A 25,172-nucleotide genomic window follows, 5' to 3' on the forward strand; every position below is an offset into this window, starting at 1 on the left:
TTGAGGCAGGACAGAGTTTTGCATGGATTTGCTGTAGGAACTCTTCTCTTCCTCCCAGTGGTAACTGAGTGCTGTTTGAGAATCGGGCCAAATGTTATGATTTATTGTTACAGTGACTCTCCCCAAAGAAGATAGTATATGTGTGTGAAGTGCTTAAAATAACAACAAAGCTTCAAGATGAGATCAGTGTAACAGTAACAGTAACGTTTCTCTCCATCTTCTCTCCTGTGCAAAAGCTCTGTATATAGTTAGTGCTTTTCTTTGTATAACAGTTCAGGAAATGTTTCTTACTGTCTTTGAAATTCATTTGACAATAGCTTGGCTCATTTCTGATATGTGTGTGCCACATGCATACATTCCATTTAGGGCTTCCAGTCTCCAAGAATTGAATAGAGTGCAATTTATTGTCGGCTTCACATGTGAGTCTTGTGTCACTTGCATGTGTACATTCACAGACCATTGTTGGCATTCTCAAGGGCATACAAATAGCTTAGAAAATCTGTTTGGAGCTCAGCAAATAGAAGGTAGGTAAACCTAAGTACTATGATTTACTGTTAGTAACCTCTCTTCAAAGATCTGTCATGCTAAGTACCTTTTTTATTGGTACACTTCATTCTAGATTTCTGCTTCTTGAACAAAGTTTGAAAAGGTCAGAAATTTAGGATTCTGACCATCAACTCCGTTGTTCCTCTTCTATTTCACTTAGTGTGGATAACAGCAGTGCGTTTAAACAGTTCTTACTGGCATACTCTCATATTTCCACTCAGAGAATATTCAGCATATTCAAGATGGGGAAACAGCATGTTGGGTTTACAGTTTCGCTATTCAGTCTTGCAGCTGTCCTGAAGGTTTTCACAAAGTGCTTACCCTCCACTGCATCAGACATCAGAGGAAGGGGCATACACATTCACCCATATTTGGATGATTTACTCACGGTTATCCTTCACAACAGTTACAGAGTGATATTTAAATGGTCATTCTATTTTTAGACTATTTGGGATGGACTATTGAATAAAGGAACTGAAATTTCATACCAGTATAATTCAAAGGTTTTCTGAATGCAGTTCTAGACTCAGTCCAGCAAAAAGTCTTCCTATTTCAGTAGAGAATCTGTGAGCTAATTTCATTGTTTCTTTATGCGGCATCATGGACCAGGCTGGCAGAAGGGGCCTTTTATATACTTTTGGGGCTTGGGGCTTGTGTTTTCTAATATTTAGCAAAGGAACTGAACTACAGATACTGTATTTAAATATGGATAACCATCTTATTCTACTTAAACCAATAGTGTCCTTGACAACAGATGCCTTGCACTATGGCTTGGTTGCTCATCTTTGATATCTGTCAGTGTGGGGAAGTTTGGTCTTCCATGCAACAAAGGATGCATATCAGTCCCAAAGAAAATGTTAGTCATTCTGCTAACTCTAACAGTCATAAATAAGCTGACCCTAGGACTACTTTAAATAAATACCAACAATTTAACAGTCATGTGGTATATAAGCAAGCGAGGTACTGCAAAGCTCTGCCTTTGATGGCTAGTTATGCATGTATGAGAAAATGTGCTGTGATGTTTCTCCAGTTGCAGCAAACCTATCTGCTAGGTGGAGAAAATAAGGAAGCTTGCCTAGATCATGAGTGACGGTTTTGTCTCATAAGGATCTTGAGAAAACGCTTCTAGCAGTTTTTAGATGGCATATTCTTATATATAGATACACATCTTCTGTAGGGTTCATAGGAAGTTACTAGACTAATGGCCCTAGGGCCCTTAGAAGCCTATCCATGTTCTACCTTTATTTCCACGATCAGCACCTGCTGCCCCTGTCCAAGAGAGACATAGGTGGAACCCCTGGAGTGAATTTACAGTTACCCATCCAGTCATCCAGATTGCGTTTGAAGAGGGCCAATGAGGTGCTATGTTTGACATGATGTGGGAGTCTGTTCCAAAGGTGTGGTAACCTCTGAGAGACAAATCTGTCTCTCCAGCAAGTTCTATTAATGTCACATACCAGATTATGGTCTTTAGACTGAGTACCCCTTGTACCATTTGACGTGCAGATATGCAGCATTCCCAATAAACCAGGGTCAGAGATTGCCTTATGGCAGAGATCGCCTCTGAGTAGTCTGTATGAAACAGAATAAAGTGACAGTGATTTCAGGCAATCCACATATGACAGATGCTGAAGACCTTGAATTTTCCTTGTGAGGAAGCTTTTGTGGTCTCTCCAGTTGCTGCGGGTGCTTGGAAAGGTACATACTTGATTATTGGCCTGATGAGGGCAGAGTACAGGGAGGTTGTAACTTCTTTTTTTTTTTTTTTTTGGAGGTAATGCCCTTACTTATGAGATGAGAAATATAGAATGCCCTTCTTACCAGTGTGGAGACATGGTGATCAAAGGTAAGGTTGCTGTCAACCTGTGTACCAAGGTCTCACCACTGAGAGCGTACTTAGGGTGTTGCTATTGATGTGATAGTCAGCAGGAACATCGCATTGCTCTTACTGAAAGGGATGATAATACATTTTTTTGCATTGAGTTTAAGGCCTTGACTTTGGCACCAATCATGTAAGACTGTCTTGCAGGATGTTGACATCATTTGGAGATTCTATGACTGCTCTTAGTTTGCAATCATTAGCAAACTTTGTCAGACACAGACCTTTAGTTTTTACTTGTACTTTGGAGGAATAGATTCCAAACAATAGAGGAACACCACTGGTTACAGGTCTGCTGTTGGAGGTGGGTTCCCCTATTTTGACAATATTTGTTCTATCAGTGAGCCAGTTAATGACCCATCTAAGGATAAAAGAGTTGATTCCTAGTTTTTTTTTTAATTTCTCCAAGTCTTTTGAGATTCTAATATCATGACGGGAATGGACCCTATTCCTAAGTCAAAGTATGGTTAAAGTTCATGAAATTAGTATTATTTCAAGCTTTAATGTCAGCCAAAAGTGCTCTTCTTGGGAACCCGCAATGTGCCCAGTAACGACTCCTTCTGCAATTTCTGTGGAGCTACATGTATTGGTAGCATATCTAAATACGATTGCAGAGTCTTTTTTTATAAGAACCGTTGCTCCTACTACTCTTGGAACTGTCTGGGAATCTTTCTTCCACATTGGTCTCATTTCTACCTTTAAATCCTGATGTTTTATGACTTTGTGTCTCTCTGTGGGCAAGACACTGTAGTCACTGGGTGTGGCGAGTTCAATGGTCAGTGCTACTTTTGTTTTCTTTTCTTGGACCACTATATCTGGTTTTCTCGCATATGTGAAAAAGCAAAATTTCACCAACCAGAAGAGCAAAAATTAGCAGCAAAGGATGAGAACCACAGGTGAAAAATTCAGTAATTCAGGTCTGAAGACGTTTGGTGATTTTAAACCTGATGAAAGTGGTTACCAATAAATGGTATTTTACTGGATTTTGCTCCTGTGGTTCTCATCCTTTGCTGCTAATTTTTGCTTTTCTTGCATCTATCTTTTGAACTGTTGGTAATGAGTGATCCTGTATGATGTAGACTTTATCATTTTCTATTGTGCTTCGTGGTTCATGATTCCAGTGTTTTTCAGCCACTTCAGTACCATAATGTTTGCACAATCCCCAGTGCAACAGTCTTGCCACATTATTATGCCTTTCAATGTACAATCTGTCTACCATTAGTAAATCACAACCAGCAACAAGGTGTGCAACTGTTTCCAATTCTGTTTTGTAAACCTACATTTGTCTGTTTCTCCCACATGTTCAATGGACTTTGTAAACCAACATGTACATAGCCCATTATCTTAGGCCACCAATATTAATTTTTCATCTCCTGGTTTGAATTTGCATCTCCTTAACCATTCCTGCATTCCATCCTGATCCACATGAGATTCTTCCAGAAGTTTTCTAGACTTGCAACTATATTTATGCATTTTCCACATTTCTTGCCTTCTCATCTAGTCTTTCACCTTATATTCTTCTTTTGTTTTTTGGCACATTCAGTTGCTGCCTGGTTTTTATCCACTTATGGTTTGATTTCCATTCCTGCTGGATGCCAATATGGTTCTGCTAAACTAAGCAGAGAAGTCATCTTAGATTTATTCTCCTCATATTTCAAAACTTTCACTATGTTTGGGTTTTGTGTGGTCAGCAGATATGTGTACAGTCCCATCATTGCAGATCTACGCATGTAATCAGTTTCAAGGAGGCCTATCCCTCCTTCAGAATGGGGAATATATAATCTTGGTATGTACTGATTTTTATAAATCATTTGGTGAGCATGAAGCATTCTTCTTGTTTTCCTATCTAATCTATCCAACACATTTTGGGGCCAGTCAATCACTACAAAACTGTAAGTTAGGACAGGAAGAGCAAATTGCTTTATTGCTTGAATTTTGTTCATAGATGTCAATTCTGTTTTCAGGATTAATTTAAATCTTCTAGAATATTCCTTACTAAGTTTTATTCATATTTGTTCATGGTTTATTGTTGATCCTTTATGAGTTCCCAAATATTTATACACTCCCTCATGCTCAAGTTATTTTATATCACAATGTTAAGTTGTCATTCTCGCCTTTATTCTTGCTGGATGGGGGTTTGGAGCCAATCCTCGGCTCCGACTCGGCCTATACTATAGCTTGAGAGCTATTTTTTACCAGCTCAAGGCAGCTCTATATCCCACAATACCATGCGCTAACTGCCCAGATCTCATTTGCCGCTTCGCTGCGAGGTTGCCTTTTTTTGCCGGCTCAGGTCAGTAAAAGAAATTTTAGCAAATTCTTCTAAACTTGAGGTTAGTTTTTGTCAGATTAGTTCCCATTAATATAGTTTTACCTAAATTACCTATTAGTAATTTTTTCATTAAGCCCTACCCACCCCTTTAGTTAAACTTTCTAATCAGGCCTACAGGCTTAGTTTTTGTTTTCTCTCCCCCATTGTTGTGTGTGCGAGTTGTTGTTTTAGTCAGCCTCTTAACTTCCCCTTGGTGTGAAAGTTGAGTGAGTGGTTGTGCTGGCTGTGTTACTGTTTTTTAGGGTAACTATGTCTAAAGAAGCTAAGGTCTCGGGATTCAAGAAGTGTGACTCGTGCTGTCAGAAAATGTCTCTGACAGACAGTCACACTTCTTGCATCTACTGCTTGGGACCTTTGCACCTGCAGGACTCTTGTTCCGTCTGCCACGGATTTAGTTCAAGAGTCCTGCAGGAGCATCATAATGAACTTATTTTGAGGGGCTTATTGAAGCCCGATGACTCCCCATCCAAGTCTGGCTCGGGAAAGTCGTCTAAGCCTGCCAAGCCCTCGGCTCCAGCTTCTGAGTTGAGGGCTGGCAAAACTGAGATCGCTCCGACATCGGCTCCAGTCGGAGCCGATGTGAGCAAGATCGTACCCGCTCCGAAACCTGTATTGGAGCCGACATCAGCACGCAAGCGCTCTAGATCCCCTTCATTAGAGTCCGTCCAATCGGCTCCAAGATCACCCCTTCTATCGGAGCGGAGTCATAGGACTCATTCTTCCAGGTCGTCTAGGCTTTCTGACCACGATATTGAGAGGGTGGTCAGTAGACTCATAAAATCTCAGGTACTGGCCCAAATACTCCAAAGCCCATCTCACCAGACTGTGGCTCCCTCGGTGCCGCCTTCGATTCCTCCTCCGACTCTCCAGTCGAGTTCGGAGCCGGAGTTTGTCGGAACCGTAACCTTGCCCACGTCGGAGCCGATACTTCCACCTTCGGCTCCGGCATTGTTGGCTCTGACTTTTTCATTGGTACCGTCCGTGGAGAAGTCCAGGTGCCGAGACTCCATTGTCGGCTCCGAGGGGGTGAGTGGCATCGGACCCTTGTCCGACCCCGCTCTCCCTCTCGGAGCGTCGTCTCTGGTTAGTTCGGCCCCGACATCATTCTTGGAGCCTTCTCTATCAGTGCCGGGGGCGGTTCTAGTGTCTTCAGAGCCGGGACTGTCTTCGGTGCCCGATAGGGGGGCTTTCGAGGTGATGAGGAGCGTGCTGGATCCAGTGTCCACTCCAAGGTTGGGTTCTTCAGCTCCTCCCTTCACAGTGCCTGTTACGGTCTCTGGCCATCCTCTTGCAACTGATAGCAGAGATCCAACGCATAGGGTACCCACTTTGGGTGTCTCATCCTCCTCCGAGGCTTCTCCTGAAGCATCAGGAGAGCCACCTAGGAAAGGAAAGTGCAAGAGGAAGCACGTAGACTCCCCTGAGTCTGTAACCTTGGACACCGACTTGGATGAGTCGGAGGGCTCCCCCAGATCCCCCTCTGAAGATGTCTCCTTTTCAGACATACTAGAGATCCTGAAACAGAGGGGGAATTGGTCCACACTCAAACCCTCCAAGGACGAGTTGGTTTACCTTGATGCCTTTGGATCTCGCCCTTCCACCTCCTGGGTGTCCCCCCCTTTCGATTCACTGATGGAAGTGGTGGCCAGAAAGGCGTGGGCAGCTCCTGACTCCATGAAACCTACCCCTAGGAGGCCTTCAAAATTTATTTCTGCTCCGGTGGACAAGACATTTCTCACCAAAGGTGTCTCGGTAGATGCTGTGGTGGTAGCAGCTGCCACTAAGAAGGAATTAGCTGATCCTTCTGTACCTGTTCATCCTCCTAACAAAGAGTCCAGGACCATGGACAGGTACGGTAAGCGGACATTTGCTTCAGCGACCTTTGCTATGCGATCACTGAACTATTTATGTCATTTCACCCGCCTTCAGAGAGATTTTCTCAAAGAACTGGGTGAAACTGTACAGGATCCTTTTGCTGCGGGGTATCAGGACAATATTAACTCCCAGCTGGCTACCCTGAATTCTATTGCCAATTCCTCCATGCGGCTTATCTCTTATGCAGCCGATGGAGCGAGTAGGGCCGCAGGCACAGGTGTTGCGTTGAGACGTCATGCCTGGATGCAACTCTGTAATTTTGCTGATCCCTTCAAGGTGTCCTTCACCAACACCCCCTTTGATGGTTCAGAATTGTTTGGACCTCAGGTGAAGAATACTCTCACCAGGTGCGAGCAAGACGGTAAGACTCTCTCTGCCGTGGGAGTCCATTTTTCCACACCATCTAGACCATACCCCAAAGGTCAGAAGGGTGGAAAGATGTGGTTCTGTAAACCACAGGGAGTCGCGCCCGCCGCACGTGGTGAAATTCCCCTAGAGGCAGGGGGACAACAATAGATGCCGCCCCAGGGGCAGAGGGGCCCCACAGAACCAGGGTCGCAGGGAGTCCTTCCCTGACCAACCCTTTCAGCATCCCTGAGAAGCTGCCCGACTGTCCACCTTCGGAGGCAGTCGGGGGAAGATTATCTCTGTACCCGGAAGCCTGGCAATCCCCCTCAATACAAATGGGTATAGTTGATTATATCCGAGGGTTACAAAATCCCCTCTAAACCAATTGCCAAGACCCCTCCCAGACGTACCACCCGGACAAAGGGGTCAGGCACAGCTGGAAATAGAAAAGCTGTTAAAAAAAAAGAGTCATCCAGGCAGTCCCAGCAGACCAGCTAGGATCCGGAATCTACTCCAGGTTCTTTTTGGTACCAAAAAAGACAGGAGACTGGAGAACCATTTTGGATCTCAGCAGACTGAACAAATCTGTACAGAAGACAAAATTTCGGATGGTAACGCTGCAGTCCATTCTGCCCTTCTTGGGCAGAGACAACTGGATGTGCTTGTTAGACCTACAGGACGCGTACTATCACATAAAGATACACAGGCACTCCAGGAGGTTTCTCTGCTTTTGGCTGGGAGCCAGTCATTACCAATTCAGAGCCCTGCCCTTTGGTCTCACCACAGCCCCCCGGGTGTTCACCAAATGTTTGGCAGTGGTCACGGCTCACCTGAGACAAAAAGGATTCCAGGTGTTTCCATATTTAGACGACTGGCTCATCACCACTACCACCAAGCAGCATCTTATCATAACCAGGGATTACACCATTCACATTTGCAACAGGTTAGGTATTTCCATAAATTTTGCAAACTCCTTCTTGTCACCTTGTCAGTGTATAAACTTCATAGGCGCCGTGTTAAACACCACAGAAATGTCTGCAACTTTAACACCTCAGAGAGTGATAGATATACGGCAGAATGTCCACCTTCTGATTCAGTCCAACAAAGTTCAAGCCAAGTTAGTACTGAAAACATTGGGCCTCATGGCAGTGGCGATTCCCCTTCTTCCCTTAGCCTGCTTCCATATGAGAATTCTTCAGTGGATGCTTTTCTCTCAGTGGTCCTACCAACAACTTCCTATGACACCCAACATATTGATAACCCTGACTTGCAAGAAACACCTCGCCTGGTGGATAGTCTCCCCTCAACTTCTTCAGGGCAGACCCTTTGTTATCCCCCCTCCAGTTGCCATGGTGACAACGGATGCCTCCCTGATCAGGTGGGGGGGGGCATTATCAGGGCAGGACTGTCCAGGGCACGTGGCAACAATTAGAATGCCACCTGCACATAAATGTCCTAGAGATGAGAGCAGTGCTTTTATCATTGCGAACCTTTCAGGACTCTCTTCCCACGGGCACTATAGCAGTTCAAACGGACAATATGTCCGTAGTGTGGTACATAAACAAGCAGGGCGGAACAAAGTCCTACCCCCTATGTCGAGAAGCACTCAGCCACCCCCCCAGAGACGCTCTAGTCCACGATTGGCCTCGGGGTCTTCTATATGCTTTCCCCCTTTTCCGTTGATTCCAAAGTTAATTCAGAAAGCAACCGCATTGAGATCCAAAATGATCCTCATTGCTCCTTACTGGCCTCGACAAGTATGGTTTCCGTTCCTGCACCGATACCTTCTGGAACAGCCCTGGCATCTGGAACCATTTCCAGATCTTTTGACCCATCTGACGGGCAAGCTGCACCAGTCTCTTCAGTCCCTCAACCTCACAGCTTGGTTGCTCCACTTCCAACCATAGCCAGGCTTCCCCTCATTTCTCTTCCTGTCCGTGACATTATTCTTGCCTCCCATAAGTCTAATACCAGGAAGGCTTATGCAAGCAAATGGAAGAGTTTTTCCATTTGGGCACAAGCTAGGTCCTTAGACCCTTTTAATGCTCCAATTCACAAAGTTCTTGATTTTCTGGCAGAGCTTTTTCATGCAGGTTCATCGGCAGCCACTATCACAGTTCAACTAGCGGCCATTGCCAATTTCCATGTAGGACTTTCGGAAACCAGTATTATGTCTCATAAACTCTGCAAAGCCTTCCTCAAGGGCATTTTCTTACTCAGACCTCCCATTAAGGATCCTCCTCCACAATGGGACCTGAATTTAGTGTTATCTTCACTAATTCTTCCTCCCTTTGAGCCTGCAGCTTCTTGTTCTCTCAAGCTCCTCTCTTGGAACACTCTGTTTCTAGTGGCTATAACTTCTGCCGGCAGAGTGTCGGAGCTTCAAGCCTTGTCCACCTGTTCCCCTTATTTGGTCTTTCATAAAGACAGAGTAGCTCTCAGAACAAACCCTTCCTTTCTACCTAAAGTTTCTACTGAATCAAATCTGAATCACACTATTCACTTGCCGGTTTTCTTCCCAAATTATTCAAACCGGGCTGAACAGAAACTTCATTCCTTGGATGTTCGCCAATTGCGGTATTATCTAGACAGAACAAAACAATTCAGGAAGTCAGAACAACTCTTCCTTTCTTATGCTGATGGGAGGAAAGGACTTCCAGTTTCAAAGGTAACCCTTTCCAGATGGTTAGCTTCCATCATTACCTTTGTCTACGAGTTGAGACATAAACAACTTCCTTCAAAACCTAAGGCTCATTCAACCAGGGCGCTATCGACTTAAACAGCCTTTCAAGCAAGGTTACCTTTAGATGCCATTTGTGCAGCAGCTACTTGGGCTTCTCAACATACCTTTATTACCCATTACAAACTGGATATAGCCTCCAGAAATAGAGCTGACTTTGGTTCCACTGTACTCAGGAGTCTGTTCCGTTGAGCCACCCAGGACCAAGGTGCTAGGGACGCTGTCCCATCCAGCAAGAATGAAGGTGAGAATGACAACTTAACATTAAGAAGTTATGTACCTACCATAACGTTCCATGTTAGTTGTCTTCTCGCATTCTTTCTTAAGTCCTCCCTCCTGCCCCCTAGCCTAGACAGACTTGAAGGTTCTGAGATCCTTCTATTTCATGATGTTGCCCCTTTTTCCAGGGTTCCCATAGCATGACTACTATTGCCAGGGAGACTGTTTATATATATATATATATATATATATATATATATATATATATATATATATATATACATTGGTTTTTTGTTGGTAACAAAAAATTCTATGCTATGTGTTAGCTGCCAAACAAGATCTGGGGAGTTAGCGCATGGTATTGTGGGATATAGGGCTGCCTCGAGCCGGTAAAAAATAGCTCTCGAGCTATAGTATAGGCCGAGTCGGAGCCGAGGATCGGCTCTGAACTCCCATCCAGCAAGAAAGAAGGCGAGATGAAGACAATTAACATGGAACGTTATGGTAGGTACATAACTTCTTATTCTTGTCCCAAACTGATGTTTTCTTGGTGGTGCAGTTTTCCTCCTCTAAAGGTTGCTTTTGCACATTTATCAAGACCAAATTACATTCTTATATCATCTGAAAAAGTTTTGAGAACTTGCAGTTGTGCTTTCAGTTCCTCATCTGATGAAATATACAGTTTTAAATCATCGACAAATAGAAGATGAGAAGTCTTTACATTTTGTTGTTTTCTAGTAACCAAATTATAGCCATGGCGTAAGCTGTTAAATAGACAGCTTAATGGGTTAAGGATAAGACACAATAGCAGTGGTGATAGAGTCATCTTGAAATATCCCCCTTTCAATTTTATCCCTTGGATAATAATTTGTCCTTTATCATGGCTTAATTGCAAAGTGGTCTACTACTGTTTCATGGCCACTGTAATGTAGTTGATCAGTGTAAGGTGTATCTTATACATTTTAAACACTCTTTTATCCAGGAATGTGGGATACTATCAGTGCTTTTTTGTAGTCAGTCCATGCCACACTTAGATTCTTCCCCTTTTTACAGTTCTCATCTATGACTTTATTTAACAACAAATGATCCTTTATTCCACATGACTTTCTTTTATTGCCCTTTTTTTCTGTTGCCATAATTGATTTTTTTCTAAATGACTATAAACTCTGTCGGCATTAGTTCCAGTGTATAGTTTATATATTGTCGGAAGGCAAGATATTGGTCTATAATTTTTAGGGTGGCTTGCAGGTTCACTCTTAAGTAGGAGCATTGTTTTTCCTGTTGTTAGCCAGGTTAGTGTCTGTTTGAGGTGCGCATATAAATAGCTGTTACTCATGGCTAAATCTTAGTGCAGAGATGTTTGAGGTTTTCCAGTTAGAGACTACTTTTCTTAACTTTGTTTCAATCTCTGTGGCTGTTACTTCATCCCATTTCATATCCTGCACCTTTAAACTTCTTATTCTTTCTTTTACTTCTTCTCTCCATTTAGTATCTTTGTTATGTTCCACAGAATCATCATAAATAGTTCTCCAAAATATATAAATTTCTTCTTTTTTGGTGGTCTTTCAATTCCTTTTACCTTATTTCCCAATTCTCCATAATACTTTTTTGGGTCATCAATGTTGTTGTTATTGTGTCTTTCAGCTTTTCCCGGTTAGGGGTCGCCACAGCGGAACTCCGGTCCGCTAATGATTGGCAGTAGATTTTTTTTACGTGCCGAGTTGCCAGCCCCTGACACACAACCTTCAACGAAGGTATGCCCATTCACGCATGTCTCCACACAGAAGACGATTTAGCTGAGAATCGAACAGGACAACGTCTTACTGTGAGGCGACAACGCTACCGCAGCACCACCACCACAATTCATAAATTGCTTATTTTGTACTTTTCCTTTATATTTATCTGTGCATCTTCTAAGTTTGTCCACCTGTGCTGAGATTTTTAGTTTGTTATTTGTGATAGTGCATGATTGATCCTGATATGTTCTAATTCCACTGATTGCTTTTGTCACTTCTATCTTGCTAAGTATTTTTATTGATCTGTTCCCTCTTCTATACTCTTCTAACAGTGACAGTTCTTGTCTTAATTGCCTTACAGTTTTCTCTATTCGATACTGCCATGATGGTATTCAATTTTTACTCTTCCTTTCCATCACTACCCTGTATTGTTGTGGTATAACTTTATCAGTTATTAATTTAGCTGCACAGTAATATATCCTGTTTATTTCTGTTATATCGCATGGTTCTCTATGGACAGTCCTAATTACTGTGTTCACTTCAGACTTATAGGGTTTTATTGGCCTTCTGCAGTCTATTTCTTTCATTGATCTTAATATGTCTATCTCTCCTACCTAGTTTTAATTCCTCCAAGTCTTTTGGGTTTCTAATACCATGATGGGAATGGACCCCATTCCTAAGTCAAAGTATGATTAAAGTTCATGAAATTAGTATTGTTTCAATCTTTGATGTCAGCCAGTAGTGCTTTTCGCATCACCCACAGTGTGCCCAGTAATTACTTCTTCTGCAGTTCATACAGAGTTACATGGATTGATAACATATCTAAGTATGATTGTAGGTTCTTTTTTATAAGACCCGTTGCTCCTACTACTCTTGGAACTATCTGGGTATCTTTCTTCCACATTGCTCTTGTTTCTGCCTGCAAATCCTGATATTTTATGACTTTGTCCCTCTCTGTAGGCAAGACACTGTAGTCACTGGGTGTGGCAATTTCAGTGATCTATGCTACTCTTGTCTTCTTTTCTTGGACCACTATATTCGGTTTTCTAGCATCTATCTTTTGAACTGTTGGTAATGGATGAACCCATGTGATGTAGACTTCATTTTTTGTGATGCTTTGTGGCTCATGCTTCTAGTGTTTTTTGGCCATTTCAATACCATAGGTTCATAGGTTCATAAATTAGTACTAGGCTAATTGCCCTTGTGGGACATTTTAAGCCTAGCCAGTTACCCCATGTGATAATCAAACCCTGCACCTTGTGTCTGCAAGGTAAACACCTTAACCATTATGCCAGCCTCCCACCATAAAGTTACGTACTGCATCTGGGCCTGGAGTTTTTCATTTAGAGGCTTTTCCTAACTTTGTTTCAATCTCTCTAGCTGTTACTTCATTCCATTTCATATCCTGTACCTTTAAACTTCTTATTCTTTGTTTAACTTCTTCTATCATAGGATCATAAGAGGTTACTAGGCTAATGGCCCTGGGGCCTTTAAAAGCCTAGCCAAGAGTGTATCCCCAAAAAGAAGCCTCAGTCAGCACCTGTCGCCTTTGACAATGAGTGACAAAGGTCGAACCCCCTGGGACAAATTTGTGGTTCCCCATCCACTCGTCAAGGTTGTGCTTGAAGAGGGTCAGCAAAGTACTCTGTTTGACATGTATGGGAAGTCTGTTCCAGAGAAGGGGCAGCCTCTGGGAGACAAACTTGTATCTCCAGCAGGTTTTGTGGATGTTGCATATTAGATTTAGGCGTATTGAACGGGAGCGGGTAATGCACTAGGTGTTAGACTTACGGATATGGAGCATCTCTAGTAGAGCAGGGTCCAATATTGCCTTGTAGGCGAGACACAGATCACCTCTGAGCAATCTACATGATACTGAGTAGAGTGGTAGTGATTTAAGCCTGTCCACATAAGACAGGTGTTGGAAGCCATGTATTCTCTTTGTGAGGTATTTCTGTGATCTTTCTAGTTGGTGCAGGTGTTTGGAGAGGTACATACCACACGGGATATTATACTCAATTATACGTCTAATAAGGGAGGAGTACAGAGAGGTAATAACCTGCTTTTTTTCTGGATGCAATTCCTTTACTTATGAGATGAACCAAGTAAAAGGCTTTTCTGACCATCGCCACCACATGATGGTCGAATGTGAGATTGTTGTCAACCTGAGTACCCAGGTCTCTCACCACAGGTTGTGTGCTTAGGAGGTTGTCATTGATGTGGTAATCAGCAGGAGCTGTGTTATCCATTTAGCATCTTTGTTATGTTCCACAGGGTCTTCATAGATACTTCTCCAAAATGTATCCATTTCTTCTTTTTTTGGCGGTCTTTCAGTTCCTTTTATCTTATTTCCCAGTTCTTTATAAAACCTTTTTGGGTCTTCAATAAATTGCCTATTTTGCACTTTTCCTTTTTATTTATCTTCATATCGTCCAAGTTTTTCCACCTGTGCTGAAGTTTTTAATTTGTTATTTGCGATAGTGCCTGATAGATCCTGGTCTGTTCTAATATTGCGCATTGCTTTTATCACATCTATCTTTCTTAGTATTTTTGTTGATTTGTTCCCTCTTTTAGTCTTCAATTTATTTCATTGATCTTGATATATCTGTCCATGTCTATTAAATCAAGCAATTCTTCTTTTAGCTCATTTTCTTCCAAACTGAGGGCACATCCCTTGTTTTCTTATTCCTGCGGGCATTCTATAGAAGGTTCTATAGCATCTTCCTGTGACACATTCAGTCCGTTGCTCTGTCATATAGGAACTCACTGGCCTGTCACTCCTCAACATTGACTGCATCACAGTTTCTTGTTTCTTCCCTTGCTGTCTATCTTCAAGTGAATGTTTATACTGGTTTCCTGTGGAAGGCTCCAAATTATCTTCATATGGCATCTGACCAATTGCTTCCTGTTTCACTGGTTTTCCCTTAATCTGGATATCCATTACTGTATCCTGTTGTGTTGCTTTCTGAATTAGATTTTCTATGCTAAATCTTTCACTTTGCAGGTACTCTAAAACCTTAGTTTCTATTTCTTTAACTTCTTCATTAATAATCTCTTTTTCTGCTTTTCCTGTTTGCCTTCTTATTTTTTGTATTGTAAAGTTTTTCATGTCTGGATTCCTTTGTCTGTACTTCTCTTCAAATATCTTTGGTGCTGCTCTTTTTGTATTGGTTAGTTTTGCTTTTGCCTTTGCATAAATATTACACCATATTAAATCTTTTTCTTTCCCATGTCCATATTTCTTCTTCACATGTTTCCTGATCTTCCTGTTTCTCCCTGCTTTGGGGACTCGCTCCATCCTGCTGTTATGTACCCTGTGTTAGACCTTCTACATCAAATCCTTCACTTCACAAGCACTCCACAACTTCAATTTCAACTTCTATTTTTTTAAATTCTACTTTACTGATCTTCTTTTTTACGTTCCATCTTTGGACATTGTTTTTTTTATTGTGAAATTTTCCATATGTGGATGCCTTTGCCTGTATTTCTCTTCAAATATCTTTGAGGCTGCCTTCTTTGCATTGATTAATTTGGCTTTCTCCTTTGCATAAGTGTTGCACCACATCAAATCCCTCTCTCTTTCCCATGTCCATATTTCTTTTTTATACTTTTCAAATATCTCTTGGTTTTGTTGTTTATATTTTTGCACTTCCTCAGATGCTTCTATTTCCAAGCAGATTAAGATTTCTTGATCTATTTACTGTTTCTCACAAATCTGTTGTATAAATGAACACAAATTTTCATTTGAAGTTTCTGGCAGTTTTTCTTGCGGAAGTATTCTTCTTTCCTCTAATTTCTCTCTCAATCATTTTGTATATCTTGTGTCTGTAAATTCTGGGCTTTTTGCATAATAGTAACAATACATAATTTCTTTCATATCCTCAATAGTCTACTTTATCGTCTTTATGGCTCTTTTTTGGCCTATCAGTTTTTTTGGACTGCTACTTCCTTCTACAACAGGGGGGCCTACCTAGCTGGGTGAGTTTGTCAGTGATGCCTGAGTGGGGGATAGTGTCAAAAGCCTTGGCTAAGTCTAGGTGGACTGTATTATTAACTAATAGTTTAGCACAAATCTGGGCCTTGTCCTTAGATGAGGAACCTAATTTGGATTCGTACTTTGAAATTGCTGTAACTATTTCAATGATATTTAATAACTATGTGCTGCATTTATTTATTTTGTTGATTTTATCACTGTTTTTCAGCCTGCATTGTTAAAGAAACTCCATTTGCTTGTTACTGTACTGCTATTAGGTTGTTGTTTGCCTTGCCTTTTCTTTTAGGTTACAGATGTAACTAAAGAACTAAAGTGTTGATATCCAGGAGCCAAAGTCCATTTTCATTTTCTACAATAAAACAAATGACTGCTTAAAATAATGTAATATTATTTATGGTAAGGTGTACAACTGCTTAATTAGATGATAACTGATGAGAAGTACAGATGAGTCACAGCAATATTTTGTCATCTCTGAAAGAGCAGGCAGTCTGGACAATATGTTATACTTGATTCGGTAACACAGATGCTAAGTTATTGAGTGCTGTGCTGTCAAGTGTAATAAATAAGTTCATAGGTGTTTACTAAGCTAATAACCACAAGGGCCTTCTTAAGCCTAGCCATGCATCCCAAATCTCTGACAAGTTCTGATACCCTTGATAAGTGTAAGCATGGGCCTGTGGGTGAACCATTTATAGGTTACCTGTTTGCATTAGAGACATAGGTGCCAAACCAGGGATGAATTTCCATTTTCCCATCCAATTGGTGTCAAACCAGGGATGAATTTCCATTTTCCCATCCAATTGTCCAAGTTGCACTTGAATTGGGTTAGGTAGGATCTCTGCTTCACTTGGATGGGGAGTCTGTTCCATAGACAGGGTAGTCTCTGGGATACATACCTATCTCTCCAGCAGGTCCTATTTATATTACAGGCAAAGTATTTAGAACCGGTAATTCTGGTACTGTTTGTTTTGTGGATATGCAGGAGGTTCATCAGAATGGGGTCTGACAATGCCCTGCATGCCAGGCATAAATCTCCCCTCAAAAACCTGTAGGAGACAGAATACAGGAATAGGGCCTTGAGGCGGTCTGCATAGGACATATTACTTACACCCTGTATTCTTTTAGTGAGGAACCTCTGTGGATGTTCCAGTTGTTGGATATGCCTAGTTAGGTACATACCAAAGGGGGCATTGTACTCAATGATGGGTCTGATAAATGCCAAATACAGTGGAACAGTGAATCTGAAGTAGGAAGACTTCATTCGTCTGCAACCTGTGGGTTTCGGATCCGATCTCGGATCCGAGCCGGCAATTCAAAAGCTTAGGCTCCGAGCTCCTAGCTCCTCCCTCTTACCCATAACCCCTTGCCAAGCCCTGACTGACCTCAGATTTCGTTTGCCGCTTTTCAAGAAGCAACGGAATTCTTGAGCTCCTGGCGTGGTTTTGAGATAAGTAGTTTTCTGACAGGAAAATTGTTCAAATTCTCCTTTTTTGTTACAGTTATAGTTAGTGTTGTGTGTGGTTAAGGCTTTCCCTCCCTCTTTAGTTAATTTTTCACGGGTTTTTCGTAGTTTGTTTGTTTGTGTGTGTGTGTGTTTAGGCCTTAGGTGTTATGTCTGAAGCCCCTAAGGCTGTCTTTTCGAAATGTACCGAGTGTGGCCATAAGCTGTCCCCAGCAGATGGCCACACTCGGTCATGCTTGGGGTTGAACACCTGTCTTCTGGTTGTACCATTTGTGCAGGGTTCAACCCCCGGGCTTTAAGGGAACGGAGGTCGGTTAGTGCTGGCGGGTCTTTTACCCCAGATACTGCTTCGCCTCTGCCCTCCAGTCAGCAACTTGTTGCTGTGAGTTCTCCCTCCGGCTGGGACTCAACCTCCCTTAAAAATGCCGGAGGAAGGATTCTAGTAGGGAGAGACAGAAGGAGAGGCACAGGAGAAGCACCACAAGAGGAGAGCCAAGCTTCCAGCTCGGCTCCTCCATCTAAGCGGGCTTCCCTGTGCCTTCTAGCTTTCCTCCTCCTCGGCTCCACTCCCCTCGGTTCTCTCCTGGACCCGAGGAGGAGGAGGCTAGCCCTTCCAGGAGGTCACCGAGACGGTTCTCTAGGTCCGCCGGTGGCCTCCTCTAGATCGACCTTTTCGATGAGCGAAGCTGATATGGACCGGATGATGAGGAAATTCATCCAGGCCCAAATGCAAATGGGAGTGCTCCTAGCCCCCCCCCAACCGGGAGGGGCTTCGACCCTTTTTCGCCTCAGGCTCCTTCTCCGACCCATACCACGGGTTCGAGCTTTTCGCGCCGTGCAGATTTGGATCCGGGGTGGGTCGGATCCGATTGGTCGGCGCACCTCGGATCCGTCCCATCCCTTGAGTGCCGGGTACCGGACCCGACCTCTCGAGCCGAGGCCGAGCCTCGGATCCGAGGAGCTGGTGTGTCTTCGCTCCGTCCAGGTCGGAGCACACTGGTCTCGGATCCGGCGGTTTCGCTCCGACTCCGATCCGCACGCCGGATCCGAGTGGGGTCGGCTCTGGGGCTTAGAGAAGCTGGCTCCCCTCGGCTTTCAACGTTATGGAAAGGGCACTGTCGAGGACATCCGGACCTCCGGTCCCTGCCACGGCTCCATCCCGCACTCCATTGCAGTTGGGCCAGGCCCCCACCAGCCGGTCCCAGGGACAGCCCGCCTCGGTGTCCCAAGTGGTTCCCTTGGAACATCCATCTGCTGAAGAGTACTCCTCGGACAGCCCCCCCGATGAAGTACCTCGGAAGCGCAAGTGCAAGAGGAGGCACATGGACTCCCCTGAGTCCGTCACTGAAGACACGGACTTGGATGAAGGGGAAGGCTCCCCTAGGTCACCCCCTGAGGACGTCTCATTTGGAGACATCATGGAGATGTTAAGGATCAGGGGGGGGTGGTCTGCCCCCAAGGCTTCTTCGGACGAGTCTGTGTTCTTGGAGGCATTCGAGGCGGGCCCTTCTACCTCTTGGGTGTCCCCTCCTGCTGACCCCCTGGTAGATCTTATATCTATCAGGGCGTGGAAGGATCCGGACACCATTGAGCCTATCCCAAAATGTCCGGACCGCATTCTTTCTCCTCCATCAGACCGCACCCACTGGAGTAAGGGTCCCCCAGTAGATGCCATGATGATGGCTGCAGCCACGAAGAGGGAATTGGCCCAGGAGAGTCCCTCCGTCCATCCTCCGGGCAAGGAGTCCCGTTCGATGGATCGAATTGGGAAGCGAGTGTTTAGTTCAGCGACCTTCTCCTTGAGAGCTGAACTACATGGCACATGTCATTAGGATGCAGCGAGATCTGTGTAAAGAGTACGCTGCATCTCCCCCGGAGTCCATCTCGAGTGAGGATAAGCAGGTTTATTCCACCCGAATGGCCACTCTCAGATCTGTATCCAATACATCTGTGCGGCTGCTGTCTCATGCTACTGAGGGAGCCGCTAGAGCCAGCGGAGCAGGCCTTGTCATGAGGCGACAGGCCTGGCTCTGCCATTGTGATTTTGCTGAGCCCTTTAAGGCGACCTTCGCGAATGCCCCTTTCGATGGTTCTGCCTTATTTGGCAAGACTGTTCGCGAGACACTTGTCCAGAGCGAAAGGACGGGAAGACGCTGTCTGCCGTCGGAGTCCGCTTCTCAGCTCCCCAGAGGTCCTTCTCTAAGAACCAAAAGGGACAGAAGAAGATGTGGTTCCGGAAGTCGCAGCAGTCCCAGCCTGCTCCGGATAACCAGTCCTTCCGTGGCAGAGGAGGACGGGGAGGTCGTCGTGCCAGAGGCAGGGGGCTCCTGGCAATTTTGGGTCCAGAGAACCTTCTTCGGAGAGACCCACGCAGCAGCCCTGAAGGGTTGCCCGGCTGTCCGTCTCTGGAGGCAGTCGGGGGGGGCGGTTTTCGATGCACCTGACTTCTTGGGAGTCCATAACAACAGACAGTTGGGTGCTTCGACTCATATCCAGAGGATATTCAATACCCCTAATCAAGATCCCAAATCTCGCGGCCTCCCAGAGGTTCCACCCGACAAAAGGGAGGCGCAAGCTCTGGAAATCGAGCAGCAACTAGGAAAAAGAGCCATCCAGCGCGTCCCCCCGATTAAGCCGGATTAGGGTTTTACTCCAGGTTCTTTTTGGTGCCAAAGAAGACGGGGGACTTAAGACCAATTTTAGACCTTTCCCTGTTGAACCTGTCAGTAACCAAGCAAAAGTTCCGGATGGTCACCCTGCAATCTATACTCCCCCTTTTGAGGGAGAACGACTGGATGTGTTCCATAGACCTCAAGGATGCGTACTACCACATTCGAATGGACAGACGATCCAGGAGGTTTCTTTGCTTCCGGCTGGGAGCCAGTCACTATCAGTTCAGGGTCCTCCCCTTTGGTCTCACCTCAGCCCCCAGGGTGTTTACCAAGGTGTTAGCGGTGGTAGCGGCCCACCTGAGGCTCCAGGGATTACAGGTCTTTCCGTACCTGGACGACTGGCTCCTGACTGCATCATCAAGGCATCTTCTGTGCTCAGCCAGGGATTACTTCCTTCAACTAGCACCAAGGCTGGGCATAACGATCAACTGGGAGAAATCTTTCCTGAATCCAACTCAAATTATAGATTTCATAGGAGGAAGACTAGACACCAGATCAATGCGAGCCTTCCTCACCCCAGACCGTATCGTCAGCCTGAGGTGTCATGTGACAGCAATCCTTCAACCGTCACCAACTGCAGCTTCAGTCCTGAGGGCCCTAGGTTCTATGGCGGCAGCTATCCCGCTTCTAATTCATGCCCGCTACGCATGCGGGTTCTTCAATGGACCCTTCAAGTTCAGTGGTCTCCTCTTTGTTCGTCTCTAAACGCCCGATTGCGGTCAGCAGAGCGTGCAGGGACTCCCTTCTGTGGTGGCTTCTTTCTCCGGAGCCCCTAGCAGGAAGACCCTTTTGCTGCATTTCCCGAGCCACAGTGACCACGGACGCTTCTTGCCTCGGGTGGGGGCATTCTGGGAAAGATTGTCCAAGGCACGTGGAATCCCACAGAGACATCATTGCATATAAATGTCCTGGAAATGAGGGTGGTGCTCCTAGCGTTGCAAGCACTTCACCACGTTCTTCCTACAGGGACTATTGCGATTCAGACAGACAACATGTCCGTAGTCTGGTATATCAACAAGCAGGAGGAACCAGGTCTTATCCCCTTTGTCGAGAGGCCATGAGAGTCTGGGAATGGGCAATTTCCACCAAACGCTTTCTGATAGCAACGCACATTCCGGGAAAGTCCAACATCCTTGCGGACAAGCTCAGTCGCACCATCCTTTCTCCACACGAGTGGTCCCTAAATCTTCAAGTAGCGAAGAAGATTTTTGCCGTTTGGGGCCAACCCTGTTGCGATCTTTTGCTTCTCCCTCAAACGCCAAATGCGACAATTTCTTCGCTCTACTTCCCCACCAGGAGTTCGAGGATGCTCTGGTGCATGCTTGGCCTCCCGGTCTCCTTTATGCCTACCCTCCACTTCCTCTGATGCAGAGGTTTCTGCAGAAAGCCAACAGTTTGGGGAGCAGAATGATTCTCATTGCCCCATTCTGGCCTTGACAACCTTGGTTCCCCTTCGTATGGTCTCACAAAATCAATCCACCATGGATTCTGGATCCAATTTCGGATCTCATCTCTCACCCTCTGGGAATGCCAGTTCCCAATCTGCGGACCCTGAAGTTGACAGCTTGGCTGCTCCAATTCCAACCTTAATTAGGACTAACGGTATCTCTTCACCGGTCAAAGCAATTTTGGTGGCTGCTCATAAACCTTCTACCAGACAGGTTTATCGGAGTAAATGGAAGAGGTTCTCTATATGGGCAGGGCAGAGAACGGTGGATCCTTTTTCAGCACCTATCTCTGCGGTGCTAGAATTTCTAACAGACCTCTTTCATCAAGGGGCCAGTTCTTCCACGATTAAAGTGCAATTGGCAGCTATATCGCATTATCACATTGGACTGGACACAGTTCCCCTTATGACAGCGAAATTATGCAAATCCTTTCTCAAGGGAGTTTTTTTATTAAGGCCTCCAGTCAAGGAGGTTGTACCGCCTTGGGATTTGTCTTTAGTCCTGCAGGCCCTTACTGCTCCTCCCTTCGAGCCTGCAGCTTCTGCTGATTTAAAATTCCTTTCCTGGAAGACTGTCTTTCTGGTAGCTATCACTTCAGCCAGAAGGGTGTCTGAGCTTCAGGCTCTTTGTGTCAAACCGCCTTACCTTTCTTTCTTCCCTGATAGGGTGTGCCTCAGGACCAATCCATCTTTTCTTCCGAAGGTCTCTTCTGAATCCAATATTAACCAGTCAATCAATTTGCCTGTCTTTTTTCCCAAGTATTCAAACAAAGGGGAATACAAATTGCATTCATTGGATGTTCATAGACAATTACATTTTTATATTAACAGGACAGCTGGCCACAGGAAATCAGATCAGCTGTTCGTCTCCTTTGCTAAATTTGCCCTGGGTAAAGCAGTGTCTAAAGTCACTCTGTCTAAATGGATTGCTAATTGCATATTGCAGGCATATGACACTTCAGGCAGACCTGCTCCTCAGAGGGTTACGGCTCATTCTACTAGGGCAGTTTCTACGTCAGCCGCCTTTAAGTCCCGTGTATCATTGGATGATATCTGCGCGGCAGCTACTTGGGCCTCGCCTCATACTTTTATTTCTCATTACAAGGTGGATGTTGTTTCTAGAGGAAGAGCATCCTTTGGCTCAGCGGTGCTCCGGAACATCCTTCCATGATGGCCGCCCAAGATTCAGGTAGCTAGGGACTCTGTCCCACAGGTTGCAGACGAATGAAGTCTTCCTACTTCAGATTTAGAAGTTATGTACTCACCATAACGTTCCATCTGAGTAGGTGACTTCATTCGATGTAACCATCCCTCCATCCCCCTGACCTTTATAGAGCGAGTATTTATGCTGTTTTAGTATACTGTGGTCAGTATTTGAGGCAAACTCAATCTGAGGTCAGTCAGGGCTTGGCAAGGGGTTATGGGTAAGAGGGAGGAGCTAGGAGCTCGGAGCCTAAGCTTTTGAATTGCCGGCTCGGATCCGAGATCGGATCCGAAACCCACAGGTTGCATCCGAATGAAGTCACCTACTCAGATGGAACGTTATGGTGAGTACATAACTTCTAATTTCCTTGGACTTAGATGCCATACCTTTGTTTATAAGTTGCGCATAGAATGATTTTCTCACCACTGTATACACGTAATGATCAAAGGCTAGATTACTATCTATGTGTGTCCCTAAGTCCCTGACTACTGGGTTAACTCTAAGGGGTGTGTTGTCAATATGATAGTTGCCAGGGATGGATGACTTCCCAAAGGATACTGTTATGTATTTCTTGGCATTTAGTTTTAGTCCATGGCTCTGATACCAGTTGTTTGTCTGTGTCAGCCCCTCCTGGAGAACATTTGTGACAGTGTGAAATTCAGTGACAGCTCCTAATTTGCAAATGTCTGCAAATTTAGTCAGCCAGACACCACTGACATTGGTCTTGACGTCTGAGAAGTAAATGCCAAAAAGGAGCGTTCCAAGGACCGAGCCCTGAGAGACTCCACTTGTGAATGGCCTCTTTGCAGAGGTGGGCTCCCAATTCTAACTTCCTGGGTCCTGTCAGTGAGCCAGTTGGCTCATCACCAGGTGACATACGGGTTTGTACCTAACTTCTTGAGTTTGTTAACAATGCCCGAATGGGGTATTGTGTCAAATGTCTTGGCCAGGTCATGGTAGGCAGTGTGAACGATTTTGCCCTCATCCATTGCTTTGGTGACTTTCTCAGAGAAGTCCACCAGGTTGAGTAAGCATGACATGCCCTTAACAAAACCAAATTGGGTTGGGTCCAGTGTCTGGAGGTTTACTATATCTCTGTTGATCATCTCCATGATAATTCTTTCCATGGCTTTACATGTAAGATTAGTGAGACTTATGAGTCTGTAGTTTCCAGGGTCTGTAGATGGCCCACCTTTGTGCAGAGGGATGACTGTTGCCTTTCTTCATTTATGAGGCATGAGGACATCCTGGGATATTGTCTGGGCCCATTGATGCAGTGTTCTTGGTCTTAGACAGAGCATTAAGGACCTGTTCCCTAGTGATAGTAGGGAGAGTTATATTTGGTGATATTTCCTGAGAGAAGGTTGAGGGGGAGAGAGGAGTAAAGTTGGAACTGAATTTATCAGCCAGGAGGTTTGCTATATCTTCTGGCTCAGTATAGGTAGCTCCATTTACAGTAAGCTCTGCACACAATTGTGTATCATTAAACAAGTTTAGTATTTGTAGCCAAAGGTCCACCTTATATCTTCTAGGCCAAATAACTGCATGGTAACATAAATTCCTAAGTCAGAAGTGGTAGATTCCATCTACAGCTTCTATAATGAACATAAATTGAGGCAAAATGTGGATTCATTTGTACAGTCTGTAATTTCTGATTGCTTCATTCATGTGGAAATCATTGTGGCAGTATAACTTCAGAGGTTTCACATGGCTGAGACCCTACATGAAAATGCTATCCCTTTCAAGGAGATAACTGTCATTATGGACTGACTTCTGTGTATCTTTTAGCATCTACCTACATTAAGTAACAGCTTTTCACCTTGGTCTCTGTAAACTTTCTTTTCTGTTTTTGTGTAAGCTTGCTTCAGAGAAGTATGAGGAAGGGGAACGAGCCTTACTAGAGGCAAAACGAGTGGAGTCAGAGCACCAGGCCAGACTGCATACCATACACCAGCAGATGGAGAGACTGCAGCAGCAAGAACAGCAACTACACAAGGTCAGTAAAGAAAGATAACCTAACTTTACTGCAGGAAGTTGTGTGTGTTTGGGGGGAGGGGGTACTGGAAACATTCCAATAGCAGATCTGAAGTTGTTAACTTCATTTGCTCAGCAACCTGTGGGTATCGGATCCAATTCGGATCCGAGCCAGCAGCTTTCCAAGCTAAAAGATCCGAGCTCCAAGCTCCTCCCCTACCCATAATGCCCCGCCATCTCCCTCTAACCCTCAGATCTCGTTTGCCGAGGCTTCTATAAGCTTCTCAGAACGAGCTCCGAGTGTAGTACTGTGATTTTAGCATTTAAATCTTAATTTTCTGTCAAACTTTCTCTAACTTTGTGTGTGTGAACTCCCTCTTATCTTTCTAGCCTTTTTGGGTAGTTTCTTAAACTTTTGTGGTTAAGTTAGATTTATTTCCCTCCCCCCTCTGCATGTGTGAAGGTGTGTGCTTGTGGGCCTACTTTTCCTTTCTATAATGGCTGAAGGCCCTAAAGCCTTTTTCTCTAAATGTACCGAGTGTGGCCATAAGCTGCCCCCCTTCTTCGCTCTGATTCCCCCACCAGGGGAAGCCCCCAGAGACACTCTGGTTCATGCTTGGCCATCTGGTCTTCTGTATGCTTATCCTCCTCTTCCATTGATGACAAAATTCTTGCAGAAAGCTCGTCGGTTGGGGAGCAGAGTTACCCTCATAGCCCCATTCTGGCCCCATCAAACCTGGTTCC

General features: G+C 44.6%; 1 protein-coding gene across 3 annotated transcripts in view; it reads left to right on the top strand.

Annotated features, from left to right (window-relative positions):
* The window catches only part of FBF1 (Fas binding factor 1), a 1,798,645-nt gene that overhangs the window by 1,548,441 nt on the left and 225,032 nt on the right, over nucleotides 1-25,172 (top strand). For all 3 annotated transcript variants that reach the window (XM_044090504.1, XM_044090506.1, XM_044090505.1), the window contains one exon: nucleotides 24,313-24,450. In XM_044090504.1, the coding sequence (XP_043946439.1) occupies nucleotides 24,313-24,450 (138 nt within the window). The remainder of the gene's footprint in view (nucleotides 1-24,312; nucleotides 24,451-25,172) is intronic.

This window comes from Protopterus annectens, chromosome 12.part0 (genome assembly GCF_019279795.1).
Source record: "Protopterus annectens isolate FY-2018-M chromosome 12.part0, PAN1.0, whole genome shotgun sequence".
Classification (NCBI taxonomy): Eukaryota; Metazoa; Chordata; order Ceratodontiformes; family Protopteridae; genus Protopterus; species Protopterus annectens.